Below are 25,886 nucleotides of genomic sequence, written 5' to 3'. Positions count from 1 at the left end.
GTGGACTTGATAATATTACGCTCAAGGTGGAGGCCCAGGCTTGCTTTAAATTCAGCTGTAATGACACTGCTTTGAGCTTTGTCTCCTTCACTATTATCTGCTGCTTAAAATGCTGGTGACACAAGGTGAATAAAATCCTTGTTTCCTGTTTCTGATCTGAATTCAGATATCAGTGTTTTCAAGATCTCAGGTTCAAGGTTCAAGGTTCAAGGTTCTTTATTTGTCACATGCATAGTTATACAAGTATAACACACAGTGAAATGTAGCCTGACACGCTCCTCGACATGTGCAGAAAAATTGGGGGGGGGGGGGGGGGGTGTAGAGGAAAAACATTATATATATATATATATATATATATATATATGTAGTATATACATTGGGTGAATGTGCAGTAGTAGCAGCAAGCAGGTGAATTCTGTACATTAATATGAATAGACATCTGACTATTTTACAGGATAGACAATATAAACATATTTAAAATTAAAGGAATTTGAAATGTACATTGTGCCTTGGTTTAGTGTCTGGAAGAGTCCTGTCTCAGTCAATTATAGATGATGTGAGAGGGCGGGTGTGTGTGTTTAGGGCACGGATGGCTTGGGGATAGAAGCTCCTCTTGAGTCTCTCTGTCCTTGCCCGGAAGATGCGGAACCTTCTACCAGATTGCAGAAGTTGGAACAGTTTGTTGCCAGGATGGGACGGGTCCTTCAGTATCTGCGCTGCTCTAGTCCGGCATCTCCTGGTGTAGGTGTCCTGAAGCGGGGGGAGAGCAATCCTGCAGCAGCGTTCTGCTGTACGGATCACTCTCTGGAGAGCTTTTTGGTCCTTCACACAGCTGTTCCCGAACCACGATGTCATGTTCTGTGTGAGGATGCTCTCCACAGCGCCTGTATAGAAAATCCTGAGGATCTTTGGAGAGACCCTGAACTTCCTCAGTTGTCGTCAGCAAACTTCACAATGGTGTTGGAGCCATGGGTGGCCACACAGTCTGAAGTGTAGAGGGAGTAGAGCAGTGGCGAGAGGACACATCCCTGAGGTGCTCCTGTGTTGATGGTGATGCTGTTGGAGAAGCACCTGCCCACCCTCACCACCTGAGTTCTGCCAGTGAGGAAGTCCAACACCCATGCACACAGACGGCTGTTAAGTCCCAGATCCCTCAGCTTTGTGAACAGTCTGCAGGGCACTATTGTGTTAAACGCTGAACTGTAATCAACAAACAGCATTCGCACATAGTTACCCTGTTTCTTGTCCACATGAAGGTTATCACCTGTGAGGCATCCTTGTGTATCTAGTAAATTGATTCTGATGAATTTGTTTAATCTAGTGAACAGTTTCCAAAATATTTAACAGAAAGTTTTGGCTTCTCCATCAATCTATTACCTCCCGCTTATCCAATTCGGGGTTCTAGTTTTGATTTTCAAATTCAAAATTTAGAATTAATACCTCTTAAGCACCAGATGCCATCGGGCATTTTGGGTTTTTTTTCAGACTATTAAAAACACTATACAGTCATGTTTTTTTTAATGCCGATTCGAGGTCTAAAACAATTTATTTATATAGCACCAAATTACAACAACAGCCCCAACATATTATTGCAGGGTCTTTACCTCATCAGTCAAGCCTAAAATGGTTAAAATGGTAATTGTCAGAGTGCTTGGCTGGAAGTTTTATCAGCTGGTTTGCTCTGACACGATATGAAATAACTAGCCTGAGTTAAAATTCAAAGGAAGTTTCTTACCTCTCTGTATCCAATAAAGAAATACAAGTAGGCAAACCTGAGAGAGAGAGAAGTCTTTATCCCCTCAGCTGACATATAAGACTGATGAAGTTTGTACTTGTGCGTGTGCAGACAATGTTATACCAAGAATCTGAGTAGCTGAGTGTTGCTTTTTAGGTTTACGGCAAAGCCCTCCTTCATTTTTGGTGTGCCATGTCTGCACAAACAAATGACTCAAGACTGCTGACAAGTGCATTCACTGAACAGAGCTCCCTTTTTCTTAGTCTAATACAATATCTTCTGCTTCCAGATGTTATTCCAGCATTTTGTATCGAGGTCTGTAATCGTGTTTCTTTACTGATCTGTTGCAGCGAATCAATGGGACTAGGAAGTTTGGACAGCCTCTGTAGTGGGAACAAAATAAATTTCAAACTAACAGCAGCACTACAGTGTCTGTAGTGTCAAGGGTTTATTTATTATAGTCTCCTGTTTTAGTACTCACTGTCAAAGATTGTAATTAAGCTGTTTTATGACCTAAACTACACACAAAGAAAAAGTAGTAGCACAGAATTTATCCCTGAAGAAATGTTATTCATTTAAAAATATTTTCTAGAATTGTTTTTTACACAAAAATGAAGATTCCCCTGCCTACAGGACTGAGATGGCATCGCCTAAACCTTTGTGATTTGCAGATCTCCAACGATGAGCAGAATGTGTTATTTCACAGTTTTTTTCCTTTGTGCCATTTTGGTGCATTTCTTGGAGGGTGTTTGTGTATTGTGGCCTTTATTTGAGGCATTTTGCAGGATTTTGTGATGTGTGAAGTTTGGAGGCATTGTGTGATGCTGTGCAGCTGTACCATATTTTGTCATTTTGTCATTTTGTCGCAGTTTGCAACACTGCCAGTGAGCGCCCAGTCCCTGCAGCTGTTGGCATTCAAGACATTTCAGCCTGGCAAAGTCAGCGCACTGGCACCAGCTGATAAAATATCTTTGGCTTCTCTTCTTCAAACCATATTTCTTTTTTCTGGTTGTATTTGAACAGGTGCTGTTAAGGAATCATGTAGGTTTTAGAAGCATTTTGTGCAATATTGTAACTATTCTAATATTTATACAATGTAAGAATATGATCTGATTTATATCTTTTTGGTTCACTCTTTTTATTTTACATAGGCTTTGCCATCTAGGAGCTGTTGCGTTTGGGATAAGATCAGTTTTGTCAGAGGCCCTCTAGATCCAACGGAATCCAGAGGAGCAAAAACAAAAAAAAGAAAAGAATACACAAAATATAAATGACGCTGATGCCTATCTCCATTAAAACGTGACTGAATGGACATGATGGTAAGCAGAACTCATACGGCTTTTTAATCTTTGCTCTTCTTCAAACTGTGGCTGAAGAAAATGATGGCAGGACTCAGGCTATGCACTAGAGGCTAGCAGATTACTCCAAATATTGTCAAATATATCAACTATATGTAAAACTTTTTTTTTTTTAGCAACTATATGTTGCTCCTCTGTTCTCCCTTTTCTACCCACCTGAGTTTTCTTTGGACTCGGACTCAGAGTCTGAAGTTTCAGAGGACTCTGAAGCTTTCTCAGGCAGGTTTGGCAGCTGGGCAATGTCCATGGGTGTGTCTTTATACTCTGGATTACTGCAAAGACACAGAAAATTTGTCAGTGACAGAAGAAACGTTTGTTCATCGATTGCCTTGGTCAAATCTAATGAAAATAAATGTCAGCTATAATCAGGGGTGCACATAAGTGGTCCGCAGGTGCGCATTCACTGTCAAAATAAAAGATACGACGCGAAGAAGTTGCAACGCGCGTTTGCGTACATAAGATTTTCTGGAGGAGGACAGATATTTGTTTAGGACTCTTAAAGATGTTGAAGAAGCTCCTTTAAGCAATTACTTTGGTGTTCCTCCACCTCCAAAGAAATGTCAGAAGGAGTCCGAACCGCAAAAGAAGCGCGTATTCTCGGGAAAGTGGTTGTTGGAGGTGAGCTGGCTTCAAACAAATGATGAACGCACAGAGATGTGGTGCAGAATATGCCATGAAAATCCCACTCTACTCGACAAAAACAGCGCCTTTTATATGTACGCAAACGCACGTTGCAACTTATTATCTGGTGCGCGTCGTTTATTTTGACAGCGAATGTGCACCTGCGGACCACTTATGTGCACCCCTGGCTATAATGTATAATTTATAATAACATGGCTCCAATCGTGAATGCATTATAAAGTAAAATGGGGAGGATGCAAATGTTTTTATAAAGTAATGCCTATGTCTGTCTATTCTTTAAAAGTAAAACAAAATAGTCAATGAAAGCTGGCTTTATTAATTTCTGTATGATATTAATCTACAGTACTTTGCGCCTCTATGTAAATTAGAAAAAAATTGATGTTGTGATGATGTTTGGCTGAAACTTTGGTCCGGTGAATTTAACTGAAACAGTTCATCACATTCTTCAACCACCAAATCACAGTTGTATTATTTTTCAGCTAACATTATATGATAGGATGGCTACAATTTAGTTTGCATTAGAAATGTGTGTTTTTGCATTGCCAGCTATGCAATTCATTAATTCATTATTATGTCAGGTCAACTGGGATAAGTGATAGATGTCCCCGTTTAGGTTTCGTTGGTCGTAGAAAACAGGGACAAGAAAAGGAGTTACACTGGATCACTCTCAAGCAGGAAAAAATAAGAAAATGTGATTTAGTTGATTTCATTGGCTTTGTTTCTTTAATTAATCTGCAGAGGTTCTTGTCCCTGTAAAACTCTCCATTTTCTGGACATCTGCATTTGTTTAAGAGTCTAGTATACATACATCTGGATTCTCTGAGCAGCTTCTCTTTTACTTCTTTTGAATGAGTTTTGATAAACTCTCCTTGACCTCCTGATGTTTCCACAGAGATCAAGGAAAAGCAATAAGAAAAAAGAGGTAGGAGGTAATTTTTTGGACTGTTCCACCATACCATTGTACCACAAGATCATTATCACATTGTCGACCTCTGACCTGAGAACGTAGTTGACCCAGATGATATTCTTCTCGCTGGCGTTCTTCACATTGATAGCGATGGTGGCACTGGACTGGATCCAGATGTAACCACCATTCTTCTGGGATCCACCGGTAATACTTTGTCACACACTGGCCTTTATTCATCACTGAGACAGAGAAAGAAAGCAAGAAAGGATGTTTGTTATTTCACTGCGTTTTCTCTTTGATGTTGTGTCTTTACAGATAGTTCGTCAGAGGAGAGAAAGAAAAGGCAAAAAAAGTGGATAAAGGACAGGGGAGTTTGGATGGGTGGAAGGTGCGAGAGAAACAAAGACTGAGAGGTGTGTGTGTGTGTGAGAGAGAGAGGGAGGTAGTCATCAGATGTCATGCTGGACGCTGGCTCAGAGCTTTTTTTTTTTGGCTTTTTCTTTTGGGGGGCCTTGGGTTTGCCGTCATTAATCAGACCAACACACACTGCCAGCCTCTCTTGCTCTCTCCGTATCAGTGGCGGCTCCTGAAAAAAATCTCAGGGGGGGCAATTTTTATGATATCGACTAAAATGACCATTTAATGCGTACATCAAACACACACTTTTAATTTGTTGCTTGGTGATTCACTCCTACAGTTGATAACTCATGCCCACTAGATGGCAACACACCACCGACAGCTTTCCTATAGCACATAAGTTCCATGTAGAAAGCGCAAGAACTAGAACAGGTAGCCTTTAAGCAAAATGAATGTGCTCCACTTAACTCATAACTACTTAGGCTACATCAATCCAATGTGTTGGTGTAATCACGCAACAATTATAAAGCGGCTGACATCATATAAATCAATATGCACAGCCTGTCAGCCACGACTTGCGCTGAACCACCTTCCGACAAAAAGTCCTGTTGTATGCTTTTGACTTCTCCTTCGTTGCCTTGGGTTAGTTGAATTTCGGGGCTTGTCAGGTCCCCACTCTTTACTTGCAGTTTTTCTGCCATTGTCTTCAAGGCCAAAAGGGTAGGTAGAAGCGATATAACGAATTTGTGGGAGGCTGTGCCTCAACCGTTAGCAATACCGCTGCCCTGTCTCTCTCTGACCTTATAGCTCACTAGGCTACTGGACTGAAGGTTAAAATTCTTAGAACCGCAATCTTCGCGGCGTTTTCTGCAGGGGGCGCAATTTTAAGGCGCCCCCAAACCATTAAAGTTCGACGACGGCTGATAGGTCAAATATTTATTATTTTCCCCTGGCAACCAATTAATGACTAGGCTATTTCGCTGTGTGCATATAAGGGCGCTTTGACGATCGCCCCAGAGAGAAACAAACGTCTTTTTTCGTTTGAACTTTAATGAGTCATCTGTTTGAAAATTTAAAATACGCTGCTGTTTATGGGCACACACCATAGTAAACTATCTTGATGAATTTTTTTAAAAATATATATTTTTACTCCTCCACATTTGGGGGGGCGGAGCCCGAGCGCCCCCTATGGGCCAGCCGCCACTGCTCCGTATCTGTGTGGGTGTGTGCAGCACTGCCTGTTCATGTATCCATGTGCTTCCCATAGGTTTGAAATAACACACTCAAAGCATGACATCAAGTTTTTATGAAACGTGAATGCTGAAATATCCTATTGCTGTGACATTCTGACAGTACACAATCATGTACTTCTCATCACATACAAGGTCTTGAATAATCAGGCACCATCTTATCTTAATGACCTTATAGCACCATATCACCCAATAAGAGCACTTCATGCTCAGACTGCAGGCTTACTTGTGGTTACTAGGATATTTAAAGGCGCATGCTTTCAAGTCCCTCTTCTGTGGAACCAGCCTCAAGTTTGGATTCAGTAGACAGAGACCCTCTCTACTTTTAAGATTAGGTTTAATACTTTCCTATTTGATAAAACATATAGTTAGAGCTCGATGATGTGACCCTGAATCCACCCTTAGTTATGTTGCAGTAGGTCTAGGCTGCTGGGACTTCCTAAAATGCAGTGAGTGTTTCTTTTTCATTCACTGTTTTCACTCACTTTTTATTTATAAACCACACTGCATTTAATCTTATCTATTATTTATCTCTGTCTCTCTTCTACAGTGTGTCAACCGGTCGTAGCAGATGGTCGTCCCTTTGTTTTTCCTTCCCACTGTCGCCAAAGCGCTTGCTTAAAGGGGTTCACTTTTTTGTTGGAGTTGTCTCGGTTTTCACTATATTATTGTAGGATCTTTTCCTTACAATATCAATTGTAATTGTTGTGATTTGGTTCTATATAAATAAAATTGAATTGAATTGAATGTAAAGCTTACCTTTCTAAAGTTTAGCATGTGGTAAATTAGCAGTGATGAGGAAGACTTCATTCTTTATCTATGACTTTATCAGTCTCTCATGTAATAGCAGAGAAATTCTGGCACACTCTTCTTTAGTTCTTTCCCTTCTTCAGTTGCAGACTTGCAGTCATTTGTTCTATTATGTAGACTTATTCAGTCTCTGTATCCACTGAGTTATGGATGGTGGTTTTGTTTTCTTCCACTTCAGAGTTCTCATTTTCCCAGCAATGAATAGGAGTATCCGTAAAATGTACCTCTGGTCTGAGCCATATGTTTCTCTAAAGTCCCAAAAGAAAAAGTAAGAGCCTATAAAGCCAATAAAGAGAATTGGTGATAATGAGTCTCCCTTTCCTCACACCCGTTTCCACCATAAATGAATCAGAACAACAACTGTTAAGCCTAACTTTTGACCTAGGATTTTTATAAAGTGCATTAATCCAAGTAGCAAATATTTCTCCATATCTTATTTCTATCAGTGTTTGTTCCAGAAACAGCCAATCAACTTGATTAAATGCTTTCTCAGGATCCAAGCTGAGATATTAACTGTAGATTTAGTATTTTTCTTGTATTACTTTTTTCCTGACAGCCCATAATGAATCCTGTTTGGACTGGTTTTATATACTTCTTTATATAATTTTGAGTTCTACAGGGAGTGCAGAATTATTAGGCAAATGAGTATTTTGTCCACATCATCCTCTTCATGCATGTTGTCTTACTCCAAGCTGTATAGGCTTGAAAGCCTACTACCAATTAAGCATATTAGGTGATGTGCATCTCTGTAATGAGAAGGGGTGTGGTCTAATGACATCAACACCCTATATCAGGTGTGCATAATTATTAGGCAACGTCCTTTCCTTTGGCAAAATGGGTCAAAAGAAGGACTTGACAGGCTCAGAAAAGTCAAAAATAGTGAGATATCTTGCAGAGGGATGCAGCAGTCTCAAAAGTGCAAAGCTTCTGAAGCGTGATCATCGAACAATCAAGCGTTTCATTCAAAATAGTCAACAGGGTCGCAAGAAGCGTGTGGAAAAACCAAGGCGCAAAATAACTGCCCATGAACTGAGAAAAGTCAAGCGTGCAGCTGCCAAGATGCCACTTGCCACCAGTTTGGCCATATTTCAGAGCTGCAACATCACTGGAGTGCCCAAAAGCACAAGGTGTGCAATACTCAGAGACACGGCCAAGGTAAGAAAGGCTGAAAGACGACCACCACTGAACAAGACACACAAGCTGAAACGTCAAGACTGGGCCAAGAAATATCTCAAGACTGGTTTTTCTAAGGTTTTATGGACTGATGAAATGAGAGTGAGTCTTGATGGGCCAGATGGATGGGCCCGTGGCTGGATTGGTAAAGGGCAGAGAGCTCCAGTCCGACTCAGACGCCAGCAAGGTGGAGGTGGAGTACTGGTTTGGGCTGGTATCATCAAAGATGAGCTTGTGGGGCCTTTTCGGGTTGAGGATGGAGTCAGGCTCAACTCCCAGTCCTACTGCCAGTTTCTGGAAGACACCTTCTTCAAGCAGTGGTACAGGAAGAAGTCTGCATCCTTCAAGAAAAACATGATTTTCATGCAGGACAATGCTCCATCACACGCGTCCAAGTACTCCACAGCGTGGCTGGCAAGAAAGGGTATAAAAGAAGAAAAACTAATGACATGGCCTCCTTGTTCACCTGATCTGAACCCCATTGAGAACCTGTGGTCCATCATCAAATGTGAGATTTACAAGGAGGGAAAACAGTACACCTCTCTGAACAGTGTCTGGGAGGCTGTGGTTGCTGCTGCACGCAATGTTGATGGTGAACAGATCAAAACACTGACAGAATCCATGGATGGCAGGCTTTTGAGTGTCCTTGCAAAGAAAGGTGGCTATATTGGTCGCTGATTTGTTTTTGTTTTGTTTTTGAATGTCAGAAATGTATATTTGTGAATGTGGAGATGTTATATTGGTGTCACTGGTAAAAATAAATAATTGAAATGGGTATATATTTGTTTTTTGTTAAGTTGCCTAATAATTATGCACAGTAATAGTCACCTGCACACACAGATATCCCCCTAAAATAGCTAAAACTAAAAACAAACTAAAAACTACTTCCAAAAACATTCAGCTTTGATATTAATGAGTTTTTTGGGTTCATTGAGAACATGGTTGTTGTTCAATAATAAAATTATTCCTCAAAAATACAACTTGCCTAATAATTCTGCACTCCCTGTAGTGGCTTAAATAGATGTTAAAATTTTGTATTCCACACATAAAAGACTTTATGGCTAGTACAGAGTCTTTTCTTTTCATATGTAGGACTGCAATAATTACCTCCAACCACGATTTTGGTGGATCTCCTGAGTTTCCACAGCATTTTAATCCGGCTGAGTTTGGGATTTTTACTGGACGATTTTAAAACCTTGTTTTATTTTGTTTGTTGTAAACTGAATATTCTAGATAAGCACACTGCCAAAACTTCTGATTTTAAAGAGGTCCTCGCACTTGTTGATGATCAGCTAATTAAGTACATATATTATTAGCACTTGGCTGCTACTTATCCTCTTAATTTCTATATAACCAGTAAGGGTGTACTTAGGTTTTTGTGTTGACAACAAGAGTCACTTCAAGGTGCTTTATATTGTAAGGTGAAGACCCTCCAAAAACCCACTAGTAAACATTTGGTGACAGTGGAATTAAAATCTCCCTTTTACCAGGAAGAATCATAATGTCCATCTGCCTTAACTGGTTGGAGTAGTGATGAATAAACACACAGAGAGTGAAAAGAAATTCATCATAGGAAGCCTCCTAGCAGTCTAAGGTTACTGCAGCATGGCTAAGGGTCACCTGGGTATAATTGGCATGGCTGTGTGACTCAGGGCTGTGAACGCATGCCTTAACTTTGGCTTTATCATGTCAATCTTTACTTAGTCCCGACTCCTAGTTTTTATATCCAAGGCAAACGCATTCCTGCATTTTATTAAAAAATAAAATGTCAGTATGATTAACTGAACTTAACTGAACTTAACAGAGCAGGGAGAAGGAAAACCCTGATGCTAAAATGCATACATACATACTCACTGTAAATATGTTTTCATTTTTACAGTGAGCATGGTGAGTTCCAGTGTTTTATACACATTTCTACATAGAGATTGGTACACAAAATCTCTCCTGGCCTTTTCTCAGCAGTACGCACACACTGAACAACCATCACGTAACGTAACGTAACAATTTTTCAAAATGCAGAATGCTGTCAGTTTCGTTTTTTTGTCAGTTTCTCTGTTAATCACTTTACAAAGAAAGTGATATATTGTTTTATATTGAGATCAACAGCAGACTACCAGCGTTTAAGAGTTAATATTTGAAAATGATTGACTTTGTAAGTTGTTCCATAGCACCGTGGACCAAAAGTTCATGAATGATGTAGAGAATGACGGTCAGGTTAGTGTGGATCTCTTTTATTCAGGAGTGTCTCTTTATCAGTCCAGCAGAGCAGCTGTACCATCAACTGCAAAGACAATAAACTAGACATGTATCATTTCTTCAGAGATGCTCTCATAGCATAGTTTTCTAACTAAGTGATGTGAGGCAGCATCTAAGATTCATAACTCCAATTCAGTTTCACACAGTGCAGAAAAACTGATGCGAGCATTTCCACACTGGCACAGTAACATAATGTTCATCAACGCAGGGATGGCTTGGGATCTGACACGAAATAATATTTTGACACAGTTTAACTGAAAACTCATTGCAGACCTGTTAAAGTCAGTCTGAAGACAGTACATGAATGTCTTTGAAGTGACCATTTCAAAGGCAAGGACTGGACGTTGATTGCACGTGGTTGCAATAACTTTGATTGCACAGCAATTCCCAACCCGTTTTCCCTTCTGCTTACTGTAGCCTATAAATCTACATAAGTGGTCTTTTCATAGCCTATGATGGCACCCACCAGTTAAGGAAGTCCCTTCTTAAAACCTCAAGCTGAGCATGCTGTGTTTTTATCATATCATATATACATATTATATATAGTCCTTAAGACTTAAATCTACTGACTGACACCAAAAACTCATGAGGAAAGTGTTTACTGAAGAGAATTATGAGGAGTTGAGGTATTTTCTAGAGTTCTAGCTGGACCTCCAGGACATACAAGTGGAGTCACCCCCTGCTGGCCATTAGAAAGAATGCATGTTTAAGGCACGTTTGCATTGGTTTAACTTTTCAGACCTGAAAGCTACAGCCATCTTCTATACAGAGTCTTCTCTGATCATTCACCTCACGAATGAGTTATATTTCTATCGATTCAAATCAAACTCTACAAAAGTCTGTTCTCTTGTCAATTACTTGATTGATTTTGGCTATCTAAGAGCACTTCACTGGATATTTATTTCTGCCAGTAAAATAAGTCTGAAGTCAGGTTTTACTTTTGTTACCTGAACCAGTAAGTAGTTGGAGCTCCTCCCCCCCCCTGTGCAATAAACTGATTAAAATACAGAGCTGGTACTTCCTGCTGTCCTCCACCAGATAGCGCTGTGTCACTGTGACAATATTTCAGGCCACAGGAGGTGGCCCCCACACTGCCACCGTCTCCACCCACCCTCCCGTGCTCCGCCATGTGACAGCATACTGGCAATAAATTTGGCCAAATTAACCACTAAATGGTTATCTCAAGCAATATGTATTGGCATTAATCAGGAGCCGCTCAAACAGAAACAGTCAGAGACGAGACGTGAGCGCTGCTAAATTCATACCCCTCTCCTACATTTAATTACGGACACAAATAGGTTTTTTCGATGACAGAGAAAAAAAGAGAGAGAAAGTAGGGGGTGATTTATATAAAAAGAAGGCCAGTAATTAAAAACTATTAGAAACTAATAGCATTGTTTAAGACGACATCCCCAGGGCTGCAGTAATTGACTTTGGTCGAACGGCTGGTGCTCATTCGTTTTCTATTCTCTAAGAGGGGGAGGGGGTGGAGGGGGTGTGGGGGGGGGGGATAACTTGTTTGCATGTTAAGGCAGAGATGGTGAGATCACGTCACCTTGAATGTGACCTTCCTTTGTTTGTACGCTAGAGTAAATAACGACACAATGAATGCACACACACACACACACACACACAGTGGTGCCTTTTCAGATGACTGCAGGTCCTCAGAGAGCTCTGTGTATCAGCATGTCCAATGGAAGAGGACACACACACACACAAAGTCACATAAAGCTTACAACTCCAGCACACTGCACACTGTGCTGCGTACACAATCTACACACATAAAGCACTGTTACTGTCAGCCGATATTCACTCTGGAAGAAACAGTTAAAGTAGATATTATATACATAATCTGTCCATACAGACAATGACCTTCCTACCCAACTACTAGCTATTTTTCAACCTTTTTTCAACTCCTTGCCAACTCTACCTACTACGACTCTGGCCTGTTTTGTGTGTTGTACCTGTTTCTGTTATTGTTCAAGGACTCATTAATTATTCTTATACTATACAAATACACATTAAATTGATCTCAATAAATTGACTGATTGTGAAAAAGTTGAAAGCAGTGTAGACCAAATGTTAACTGTCTCAAAGGTAGCACCCAAAATTAGCACTTTTATAGATAATGGAGCATTTTGATTTTGGTAAATCACACAAATCTTCCTGTGGTTTTCAACTGTAGCAACATTTCCACCAAGCAGAACCGTTTGTGTTAGAGATTAAATTTAAATTACAAAGGCTGATGTGCCAGAACTTTTGTCCAGTTAGGGTCTGAAAAAACAAAAACAAAACACCATACAACTTTACCTTGTTCATGTTAAGAAACATCAAATTTGGTGTTGTTGTTCATATATTAAATTGTGCCAAATCACAATAGCAGTCAGTTTGACGTGGTTTATATTGAAAGGTAAAGACCCTACAATAATCCATGGAAAACCTGAACAATCAGACAATCCTCTATGTGCAAGAACTTGGTTACAGTGAGAAGGAAAAACTCCCTTATAACACGATGAAACCTCTGCCAGAACCAGGCTCAGGGAGGGGCACAGCACAAAAGACATGCTGTAGAAGAGAGCCAGAGATTAATAACAAATAATGATTAAATGCTGAGAGGTGAATAAATGCATAGTGAGTGAAAACGGTAAATAAAGAAGAAACACTCAGTGCATCATGGGAATCCCCCATGATGCACTGAGTGGAGGGTTCAGGGTCACCTGATCCAACTATCAACTAAAAAATAAAGTTTTAAAACTAAAGTTAAAGGTAGAGAGGATTTCTGTCTCCTGAATCCAAACTGGGAGCTGGTTCCGCGTAAGAGGTGCCTGGAAGCTAAAGGCTCTGCCTCCCATTCTACTTTTAAATATGCTGGGACCCACAAATAAGTCTGCACTCTGACAGCGAAGTGCTCTGACAACACAAAACAGTATTGTAAGGTCATTAGGAAAAGATGCAGCCTGATTATTCAAGACATTGCAGTCTAGTAACCTAGCCAACTAGTGAACTGAAGTCTAATCGTCACTCAGTTTTTGGTCTCTACCCACTGGAGTGGAAAATATCTTCCTATTTAGCTGGTGGTAGAGGGACTTTGTATCCAAGCAAGTAAACTGATATTTGATATTCCTGAAAGTAACAGTTTGTGGCTTTGTCATCATTAGTAAGGACAACGCAATGTAGACATGGGGTTTTGAACCTATATACACCGAAGGGTGTTACCGTTACACCTACCTTACAGGTCAGTGTGTGCACGGTCAAATTAGACTTCAGATGTTATCCTTGTACAGCAAATTACTAATTACAAATCATTAGCCAATAACTATACTTTGGGTAATGCTCCTTTCTTACTCTTAGAATCGCCAGAATTTACAAAATTGACTTAATGGTCTGTTCAATATTATGCAAAACAAGCAACTGAGTTTATAAACTAATGTGCTACTCTATGTGCCTAACTTTAAACCTTATCCAACTGCAAAGGGGTTTGTTATAAAAAGCAAACATTTGCTATGAAGGCAAATACTATCCATAGATACGAGATCTGGTGTTTTATAGGCTGTAAATATGCTTTTTAATACTGTAAATGTTGGGGTTTTAACTTGGGAGCCTAAATGACCCAACTGCACTTCCTGTGTGGTTGTTACTGTGAATGACACAGACAATATTTCCATATTATGTTGTAATGGATTCCACTTTCCAAGATTTGAATTCTTGGGTGTTGCACAGTTTCTGCTAACAGAATTTAAGTTTTATTATACAAAAATAATAAGCTTCAGGCTACCTTCTTAAGTTTTTTACTGGGAATAACAGAAATATGCTCAGAAATCTGTATGATAGCAAGAAAACGAAGGCATGAATATCAAATGTATTTAGAAATCAGCTGTTTGTTCTTTTTGCAAGCACTGAATACCTACTCATAGAAACCAAACTACAATAACAGTATTGGAAATAAGGAAGCCGTAGTGGTCAAAATGAAGCAGCCACCTGGGCCTGGTAAAGATGAATGAGTTAGGCCAACAGATGAGAGCAGAGACATTTCGGCTTGGACACTATGGTCCAGCCTCTGTCCATCTGTTCACACCATCCTCTTTGTCTCTCCCTCCATCTTTGAATCACTCACTTGCTGATCACCCACTAATGAAGGAGAGAGGGAGAGAGAGGGAGTGCTGGAGGCTCGCCCGAGGCTGCAGGAGAGAGACCAATAGATTAAAGGAGTTCTATTCCCTTTTAAAGTCTCTCCACCTCACTTTTTCCCCTTCTTTTCCTCTGGCGTGCTTGCTTTCTTTCACTAAGTGTCACACTTTTGACTTTTGCCATTGTTCTTCTGTTTATCTCTCACTGTTTGTTTCCCTTCTCTACGCCTCTGGTCTTTCATTTTTTTCCTTTTTTAGTGTGTTTTAGTGTTTTTTGCTTGTCTTCCCCTATCTCTTCTTCATTTTGAATCTGTTGGATTTCCCATGTAGTTTCATCTACCTTTCAGATTACCTTTACCTCATTTACCCTGTGCCACATTAACCTGTAATTTATGACAGTGAAATTGCTTCACGGAAATAGCTTTTCAGTGTGTCAAAAATTTGAAGGATGGAGGTCTGCAGGAAAAGACAGTTTGTGAGTGTGTGTCTGTATTTATAACACCATGTTTCCATGGCTCTAGCCCTCTGTTGCCCTCTTCTGGTCAGCTCTGGTATAGTTCAAAAACCTTCCATTCAAGTTCTTTAACCACATCAAGCTTTTTTTAAAGCCTTACATGCATGAGAGCCTTACAATCCTCCTTCTGAGTTAACTTCATTAATTTCTTCCTCCAAACTATCAGCATGTCTATTAGATCCCATCCGTTCAAGACTGCTCAAGAAAGTCCTGCCATAAATTCATGCTTCAATCTTACATATGATCAATCTGTCTCTATTAATGGGCTACATACCAAAGGCCTATAAGACAGCATTAATTACAGCATTACTTAAAAAAGCATCACTTGACCCAGCCACGTGTCTTAGCTAATTATAGGCCAATCACCAACCTTGCTGTTATCTCAAAAATCCTTGAAAGAGTAAGTGTAAAACAGCTAACTGATCATCTGCACAGGAATGGCTTATTTGAAGAGTTTCAGTCAGGTTTCAGAGCTCATCACAGCTCAGAAACAGCTTTAGTGACGGTTAAAAATGATACTTTTATGGCCTCTGACAGTGGACTCATCTCTGTGTTCACCTCAATGCAGCGTTCGATACTGTTGACCATAATATTCTATTACAGTGATTAGAGCATGTTGTAGTTTATAAAGGTAGTGGTTTGTAGTTGTTGAAATCATATCTATATAACAGACTAATTATTGAGTTCTACAGGATCCTGTACTACGACCACATCTGTTTACATTATTTATGCTTCCCTTAGGCAACATCATTTATTCTCATTGCTATGCAGATGATACCCAGCTCTAACTGTCAATGAAGTCGGATGACACACATCATTTAGTTTGCTCAGAGGGGGTCGTTTGATTGTTCAGGATTTATGAATAATCTCTATTATTTTAAGGTCTTCCACTTAATAGAGACATGAGGAGTCCTTCCCAAAGGACTGGTATATTATCCAGGGTCCTGGTTCATCATATTTTGTTTATTTCAGAACAAATCATTGCAGCAAAAGCCAGAAGCTGCTAGTGCTGCAATGATAGCTCTCAGGATGATAGCTCTCTCTTCAGCAGCATATGACTCCAATCTTGGTTTTGCATTTACTTGAGAATTCTGATTTTACTGCATGTCCTGAACTGTTTACTCTAATATTAAATGTACATACAGACTTCATAGACTGATGTAGGGCAGTAAGCAATACGACATTATTTTGACACTGTGTTCTGTTTCTCAGTGGAAAAATGACAAGTTGAGAGTGATGGATCTGACCCACTAATGCCATAACCTGGCACTAATTGAGGCCCCAGATTAAGATAGGACTGATTTATCCTGTTAGGTCTGGGGGAAGCCTAACTGAGGGGGTCTAATTTAGTCTGATTGTACATAAAAGATTTAAAGAAGCTCAACCTTGAACAGGAACCCTTTGTTGTGATTTGGTGCTATATAAATAAAATTGAATTGAATTGAATTGCGATACCTAAAATAAGTTCACCAGTACCAGTCACAGATGGCACTTTATTGCTCAATGACTAGTTTCATACTTAAATACATTTACTAAGAAGTACTCTTATGTTGCCATTGCTGGATCTGAGGACTTCTTTCACCACTTTCATATTTCATTGATTTCAGATACTTTAGTTAGAACACGTCGCAAAATTGATGTAAAAAAGTTGAAGTGAATATGCAGATTTATCTACTCAAAACAAGAACTTCAAGTTAAAGGAAAGTCACAGAAAAGTCGCCAAATGACGCTCCTGTAACTTTGTCCGGTGTTTTCTACAGTTTATGTTTGTATGCCCTTTTTCCTCACTTGTCCCTAAAGACTCAGTTTTTGTGTGTTTTACTAATATTACATGTGTGGGTAGATTCACAGGTGTGTGTGTGTGTGTGTGTGTGTGTGCATTTTGTATGCAACAGATAAAAAAAATGCCGTTCAGTGTGTGTGGATTCATTAAAGGCAGTGTTGGTCTAGAGAGACCAGCTCTACTAAAACGCCTGCAGGCTTAAATCCACCGAGCTTTCTCTTCTGTGCTAGTCTCTCACTCTCTCTCATTCTTTTATTTTCCTCTGCGTTTGCATGTCTCTCGATCATCTGTTTCACTCCCAAACATCCTGGCTGTCTTTCACTATTGTATCGCCTTCTCCTTTGCTAATTCTAAATGTCTTTTTCCAACTTCATATATGTCCAAACCTCCTTTTGTCTGAAAATATGAAATTCTTTTTTCTTCCTGATTGTTTCCCTAGAAAAGCCAGCTTCCCCCATGTCTTGCTTCAACTCTGACAATCAGAATCTCTCTTTGTGTCTTTTTTCTACATTGTCTGGGATTTTTCTTTTTATTTGCTTCTATTGTTAAAAAAAACAACTAATGCATTTAGTCTCTATTCTCTTTATGTCTCTCCCTCTCTTTTAAGTTGGGAGGTTCAGACCTGCAAAAACTTTGCAACTAACCTGAAAATGGTTAAACAAAGTAACCAAATATCTTTTTACTACTGTATTTTATACATTAGCAGTTCTCTGCTGTTTTACAAGTCTGCATCTTCCAAGTAATTTCTCATTTGTAGTACTGATGTTAGTAATTTTTGTCAAAATTGGGATGCCTGAACATATGAAAATGCTTACATGGTTGTAGGCAAGTAACTTGTACACCAGTTAAATACTGTCGGTGTTTTCTACATTGAAAATGACATAGTTCTTACTGGTAAAAGTTATTCAGACTTTATTACCACACATTTGACAATGACATTTCTTTTCAGGGTTGTCTTGCTTACTGTCTGCGGTCCATAGAATATTGTTAGACCGTATTGTTTGACGAATAATGGCAAAGAAAATATGATAAATGAAAGTAGCATTAAATCTTTCCTGGTACAAAATGTTTAGATTCCACATGTGTAACAAACTCTTTGGCTGTCCACCGCCCTCAGTCTAAAATGTGCCAGTGATGATTAATGACTAGTTTGTTATGATGAATCCTTGAAATATTAAATCCCAGAATTTAGATGTAACATCGTCAACCTATATATCCTTTTCTATGTAACAGCACTGACCCAACAAATACAGTTTTGGCAGGCTGTGACACATCACCAAAATCTATCAATCAAAGCTAAATGGTCAAAGGTCAGTGCAAGGTCAAGACAAGCTCTTGGAGAGAGAGTGGGGAGGAAAAACTCCCTTTTAACAGGAAGAAACCTCCAGCAGAACCAGGCTCAGGGAGCCATCAGCCATGACCGGCTGAAGAGGGTGAAGAGATTAATTCCCATAAATTTGATTAAAACATGATATTAAGAAAAGACCTAGAAATCTTTTTTGTCTCTAATTTTCTTTTAAATTCAATTATTAATCCAAATCTGTCAATTTGGATTACTGTCCAAAAAAAACAGAAATTCATTCAAAATAAGTCATTAAAATTTCTGTCTTCTAGGCAAACTGTCTCGGATCAAATTCATAGCCACCGTGACATATGTTCTGATGTTAGGTTTTAATCTTTCAGAACCTTTTCTGCTTTTGTTTTCAAAACTCTTTCAAACTTTTATGTGGACTGCCTTGAGCAGTACCGCTGGGTAGCTGTGCTGTCTGAACCACTGCCATCCTAACAAGCTGTATTGTGATTTACTGTCTATTACCTGGAGCACACACATCATGTCACCTAGTCACTCATGAGAGAGGTCAGGCACAGGCAAGAATGAGTGACACTAGTGTTGTGTTCATCAGTCATTATGAAAACATGAACTTTTCAAAAGCACTTCTTTTTTTAAGCAACTTGATGCCTAACACAGATCACAATAGATTCTAACACATCTTCACCTTCATGTAATGGATGTGCTTGTCTTCTATAAAACCACCTGAACATTTTTCCCTATCACTCAGTTAAACTACAACACCATCTTCTAATTTCTCCTTTCTTTGCAAAGTTCTTCTCGCTTTCTTCTAGTTTCCTTAATTCTCTTTTGCTACTTATAATGCATTTTGTGACCCTTCTCACTATGTGAAAACATGGGAATTATCCCATCTTCATCCTTCCTCTTTTCTCATTCTTCCTGCCCCTTTTGAAAAAGACATGAAACGGCTCGTCAGCCTGTCTCTCTGTGTGAAAATTAGCATTTTGTCCTGCCTTTTTTTCTGTCTGTAAATCACTAGTTCCCATCTCTATCCCTTTCTTTGAGAAAAGATGAATTTCTCTCCCAGCCCTTGTGCTGAGTATTTCTTTCCTTTTCGTGCCGACAAATCACTCTTTTCCGTTTCCCCCCTTTCTTTGTGAAAAGGAAAGTTCACCCTTTATCTCTTCCTTCTCTTTCTCTCTGTTCTCTGAGTGGAAACGAGGACAGATTGACTTTGAGATCTGACCTGAGCTTAGACCAGCTGTCAGCAGGTAATGATAGAGACTTAGAGAGAGACGCCTCTTCACAGAGAGGGATCATGCTTCGTCCTCCACTTGAAAAGAAGCCTTTTAAAATTTAGATCCCTGTTGAGAGAATAGGCTATCCCTCTAAAATATACCTTGATCGATTCCCTAACTATCTGACTCATGTTGCAATGGGGTAACCAGAAGCAGATGTGGAAATCCCACCCAAAAAAAAATCGGAGAGTGTGAGCTGCTGCTGTTCCACAAAAACAGGAAAATTGAAGTGCAGAAAGTCTGTTTCTCAACTGAAAATGATGAATGATTCAACGATCGGTTACGATTTAACTGAGAAGATTCTGAATTGGGGATGTAGTTTGAGTACAGGCACATAAAGGTGGAGGCCTGGTATGTCTAGTATTTAGTCTGGCTCTTCTTTCACACAAACATCCAGTGCAAAGAGCTCATTTTGATTGGCCAGAACACAAAGAACACAAAAAATAAAAGAACATGCCTCTAAATCACTGTATTAAATGATTATCTGACATTTAAAGGTATCAAGATGAAAAACCAAGCCAATATAAATAAAACTGGATGTTACTCTTTATTTTTGTGTTTGCATTTGATGTCCACACAAACGTTTTCTGTCGCTATCCAATTAGCCAGAAAGTTCCCCCATGTCTGCAGAAAAAAAAGTTAGGAATCATCAGCCTGCCTGTCTGAAATCAGCTTCCACACAATCAGCAGCGAGTTCATAAAGCCACCGAATTAAACCGCCCCAAAGAAAGGCTGATTTTAGAACAATCTGACCGCGCTCCATTTGACGGTGAGGATGGAAAGAAAAAAAGATGGGGAAAAAAAGAGAAAAGACATGGAGAACCTCAGTGCCCTGTAGCCATCTATTTCTGAAAGACCCCCTTTCACAGAGGAAATTAATTTTGAAAGAGGAAGAATAAAATGAACAGCAGAGGTGACTGGAGGTGCTGTATTAGACTACGCTCAACTAAAACCAAGTCATTTAAACCGTTGGCTGCCAGATTGCCTCCCTGACCTCACATCCTCACTGCAGACAGAGAGGAATAATCTACCTCAAAACTTCCCCCTTTTTTTTTGTTTTACACATCCTAACCTGCCCCCCTCCCCTTATTCTGCCTGACCCCGCCAGGCCGCCATAGAGCCACTTCCTGATGGCCACTCTGGATGTTCAGAGCTCAGGAACTTTTGGAGAAGGTAATTGAAAAAGTTTCAGGGAGCTCCATGCTGGTATATTTTCTTGTCTTTTTTTTTTTTGATGAGCTATGTGACATGTTTCATTTGTGTCACAACAGCAGTAAGGGCCGGTGTCGGGAGTCAGAGCTTAAAGAGACCGGCAAAAATCTCTATTTGCAGAGAAATCATGAGGTAAGTACAGTTAGGGTCATTTAAGGGCCCTCCTTTCCAGTGAAAGTTAGCAGACCTTTAAGACTAATAGAATAATTTGCTACACATTATCAAATAATTTCTTTTAACATAACACTGACAGCAAAGGCTTAAAGTCAGCATCATGGTTCCCTCTGTTTTCAGAGTGCATGTAAAAAAATCAAACCAGCAGGAGACCACTAGCTACACTAAAATCAAACACTGCCATTTGTGCGTGTGTGTGATTTATTTTCTTTCACTGTTCAGCAACAAGGAGACCCCTTCTTAATACCACTAAATGCACTATGATTGGTCTGTTGTTTCTACAACCAATAGAAATGGCTTCAAATGAAAAAAAAAAAATCAAAGGCCCTCCCTATTTAAAATAAATGACAATATCTTTACTTTTACACAGGCCTTCGTCCAGGAATAAAAACACTGAAGCCTTTCTAGTGGTATGCCATCAACAGTGGCCTTCCACACATTTCCACCAGTGTAATATTCCAATTTTCAAAACCTTCACAGGTGAAAGAGCCTAAACAAACGTTAACACCAAGCTCAAACATAAACCCAAATTTAATTCAAATCAAATGGAGTGCTTCTTATATAGTACCATTTTACTCTAGTATGTCTCATTCACCCAAGTACTTTGTTCTACATCTACAAGTGTTTTCCATCTAATATTCACACTCTGATGAACACATCACGAGCAACATGGGGTTCAATATCTTGCCCAGTGATACTTTGGAAATCAGACTGGAGCAGTCAGAGATCAAACTACCAACCTTGCGGTTAGTAGATGACCTGTTCTGCTTTCTGAGCCACAGCCAGGCTAAAAGAAGGAGAACAAACTGCAGCCTCAAACAGAGATGAACTAAATGCATCTTCAGACAAATAAAGATTATAGGAAATAATTAAAGTCATCATAGTGCCAATAAATTTATAGACTAAGTTAAAGTCAATGCAATTTTATTTATATAGCACCAAATCCCAACAACAGATGCCTCAAGGCACTTGGAGAAAACCCCAAGCAAAAGTAAAAAGGAAAAATGCCCTTTGAACAGGAAGAAACTGCCACCAATGAGGGGAGGAAGAGAGAATAAAAAGCTTCCTTTGGTTAAGGTGTAGATGTAGTGGGACAAAAAGGCCAGTGAGCCAACCGACTTCATGCCCTAGACCTATGTTCTTAATAAGATGTAAATTGTAATACACTGAGTAAAATGATACTGGCAAACAAACTGGTCTGGGTTTTTTTTTTGTCTTGATGCATACTGAATTATCCAGGTAAGGAAATCCCAGAAAGTTGATTCTGTTCATCTGGATGTAGAGTTTTCAGTGGAAGAAACATTTCGTTCTTTCAGAGTATTAATGTTAACCAGCTTCTGAGGGCAGTTTTCATCATATTCAATAGTCATTCCACATCTCTGAGAATGTTGGTTCCATGACTTTTCAGAGCAGTTTGAGTAATTTAAACCAAATCTCAGAAAAGTTAGCATTTTATTGCTTTTACAGCTTTTATTGATACAGTTCGCAAATCACTGCTTTAAGCCTTCACACCACTTTAATAGAAAAGGGTCTTCAGAGAAATATCTGTGCCTTATATCTGAATGCAATCAGCCGCAGTGGACATTATTTGACAGAATCTGACTGTAGCTGCCCGTGTTCGACTCCCATCACGCCAGCCGTCCTTGCTGTGCCGCTTGTTATTATTTGGCGTTCTGCCTAAATGCCTTCACTACCTCAGACAAACCGTGAAACGCTGTGCTGCTCTGAACGCCTCCTCAGTTTTTACCGCCACTGTAAAGATGTGACTGCAGCAACAAACAGCACGCCGCAAATCATCCAGACAGCCACTAAACATGGATACCAAGCCTCTGCTTGGGTGTGTGTCAGAGGGTGCATTATGCCTCCTGACAAGGGTAATAAGATTGCAGAGTTGCTGCTGTGCGAAAACTTTTCAAAGATACAGGAGAGCAGGGATTCTCTATAAGTGGTTTTAAACTTTGAAGAGGGAAATCTAGCAGTATGACTGCTATGAAACAAATGTACAGATTCACTGGATTAGAGGTAAAGTACATTAAACTAGTGTTTAACCTGTAGGCAAAAATTGCTGAAAAGCTGGCTTATAAACTGCTAGTTCCAAAGTTACTAAGGAAAAAATTATTTTGCCCAATCAGAGAACAGCACTCAGTCAGGTGGTTCCAATACTCACAGTCAAGGTGACTCTGTCTGATCCCCTCCACATCTTCAGCATGAATAAACTGGTAGCACCTCTTCCCCACAATGTCCACTGGAGTCAGGTCCATGTAGTCACTGATTCTGAAACAAAGAGTACACGTTCCAAAGTGGTAAATGGACTGGCTCTTCTTCAGCACTTTTCCAGTCTACTTGAGCACTCGAGCATTCACATTCAGAGAGCAACTTAAGGTTCAGGATACTTTGGCCTTGCAGACTGGAGCAGCCAGGAATCGGACCAATAACCTTCCAGTTAGTAGATCATCTGCTATACCTACAGCCACCCCTAGTGGAAGCTCAACTGTATGTGTAATACAAAAATACATGTCTAAAAGGCCCCATGATTTTGATTTTTTTTTAAATTTCACTTAAATGAAGCTACACAGGTTTCACTTCTTTGAAAGTTCTAAACTTTTTGGTCATCATTTGCTTTTTACGCCACTTTCAACAAAACACCACAACCACACGCTGGTTATGTTATTCAGTTGCATTCGTTTAGCTTTTTCTGTTTAATATTTTCCAAAATGTTGTGTTTTCTGACATCACTTTGGTTTCTGAACTGTTGTTAAGATTTCTGAAGTGCTGCTGAGTTTTCGAGATTTCTTCGTGCTTTACAGAACGTTGTTGTCTTTTCAATTTTGTTGATATGTTTCTGAAATGTTCTAAAATGGCACCTCGGGGCCACCGTATCTATTTGCCAGCGGTCAGCAAAAATTGAAGAGAGAATCTAATTCTGATAATCAATAACAAAGATTATATTTGCTCCTTTATAAGTGGAATTGCTGATGAAAGAATATCCACTTCCCCATGTTCTGTTCTGTTGCTTTGCTTTGGATGATAATCTTGCATCCATATCCCACCACAATAAGCTGCATGGAAGTGGAAATGTTGTGAAACTTTGAAATACATAGCTTGTCACACTGAGACAATTTTCTTTCTGCAGTTCTGGTATTCGATGATTACGAAGTCTGATTCAGGGGAGGCAAAAAAAGCTAATAAACCCAACAACAGAGACTGAAGCTGCCTGTCTATTGTACAGGTAACACATGTGAGCTTTAAAAAGCTTTAATTTGAACAAATTTGCCACAGGATAGACAGAACAATTTCCCCAGTTTCATTGTGACAGCGAGTGGGCGGTGGGAGGACTAATGTCTGGCAGGCAGATAACAGCACACTCTGTTCTTTAGAAAAACCCATCCTCCCATTTTCTCATTCTCTTAGAAACTCATCCTCAAAATGGGGCTGTAATGGGAGCGACACTTGCCTGTTCACCACAGAGATGCTTTCTGTCGCTGCGCACTGAATATCATCATCTGCCTCGCATTGTGTCCCTTTTTCCACCCACCAATAAAGCAATCTGCCTACTATCATTTTCCCCTCCTCTCTTTCTATAATAAAACATGAAGTTTTTTTTTTTTGCCTGATATGAATCTCCTTGGTTGGCCGGTTAACTCCTGCATGAGATCCTGATACCTATCTGCTTTATCTGGACAGAGCAAAGGAGATAGATCCATCAGAGACATATTTCACTGTTAAACCGGGGAGGATTGGGTCAGGGTTCTCATGAATAAGATGCTCTGACAGGGAAGGCAACTTTTCTTCTTGAACAGCAGGTGTGAAAGATGAATGCAGAAGTAGTCAGTAGTCAGTTTTTTTGGTATAATTTCTTGTGATATTTAATCACAATATAAGTGGAGCACTCTAAAATGTCCAATCAAAATAAACTAAGATGAACAGATAATTTTGTAGATAAAAAACTCCTTAAACATATCATTTACTCAGCAATACTATGTTCATATGTATCAGCCGAAATATTATGTACACAATGTGTGTGTAATATAAGGTGATATAAGTCAGTACATCATTAACTGATCATCAGAATCTGTGACTGCCTCTATAAAAGCTGACATTTTGGTAGTTTGCTCATCAGGCGCATTCAGGTATGTGTTAACACAATGTCAGGAGGAAAGACATCTATAACTGTCTTAAAGAAACAATTGCTGCCCATCAATCTGGGAAATTTCAGGGCCATTCCAAGCAATTTGAAGTTGTATTAAAAGAAAGATAATCGACAAGTGAAAAACACTGAAGACAGTTGCCGATCTTCTCAGGAGTGGACGTCTCACCAAATTCACCCCAAGGTCAGACTGTGTAAAATACCTAAGAGCAAAGTTGAGCGGAAAGTGGAATCAGAAATTTGTGTCATATTGACCGAGAATGTTTTTAGTGTCATTCACTTACACTCAAGTTTAAACACTGGCAACTTTCAGTGCTACCCCTCAACCGTCTAGTATCAATTTCAAAACCCGTCTTCTTCTCAAGTTATCGAAATCACAAGATTTTCAGAAAACTTGCCCAAAACAGTAAACAAGTTCTAAACTTTGACTTGAAACAAACGAAACTGTTTCCAGTCACTCAGTAGACAGTGTTAAAGACAGCTAGTGTTTACTTCTGCAGCACATTCAGCAATAAGTGCAGCTGAGATTTAAACTGGGTTATTGGGCATGTTATTAATTTATTTATTAATTTTTTAATAATTTCTTTTTGTCCAATAAATCATGATAGTGTAATATGTCATTTGCTGTTCATGCCACGTTTCTTGAAGTGTTACTAAGACATGGTAGGGACTAGATATTATTATAAAAACATGTCTTCTCAAAAAGTTTTCATTCATTTGTGTGATCTATAAACTCTTTGTAACCCATAATAAGTTAATCAGTGTATTAAATATAAACTAAAAAGCATTTTATACAATAAGACTAACAAAATTAAGAACAAAAATTATAGCTAAAGACCGATATGTTGTTTT

General features: G+C 39.4%; 1 protein-coding gene across 1 annotated transcript in view; it reads right to left on the bottom strand.

Annotated features, from left to right (window-relative positions):
- The window catches only part of LOC120740294 (neuronal PAS domain-containing protein 3), a 381,289-nt gene that overhangs the window by 6,039 nt on the left and 349,364 nt on the right, over positions 1–25,886 (bottom strand). The window contains 4 exon segments of the mRNA XM_040042549.1: positions 3,250–3,365; positions 4,733–4,836; positions 4,838–4,881; positions 23,055–23,161. Coding sequence (XP_039898483.1) covers positions 3,250–3,365; positions 4,733–4,836; positions 4,838–4,881; positions 23,055–23,161 — 371 coding nt within the window.

The sequence above is a fragment of the Simochromis diagramma genome, unplaced genomic scaffold, assembly GCF_900408965.1.
Source record: "Simochromis diagramma unplaced genomic scaffold, fSimDia1.1 OVJJ01000304.1, whole genome shotgun sequence".
NCBI lineage: Eukaryota > Metazoa > Chordata > Actinopteri > Cichliformes > Cichlidae > Simochromis > Simochromis diagramma.
Note: the sequence above shows the minus strand (reverse complement) of the source record. Positions and strands in the feature narration are given on the sequence as shown.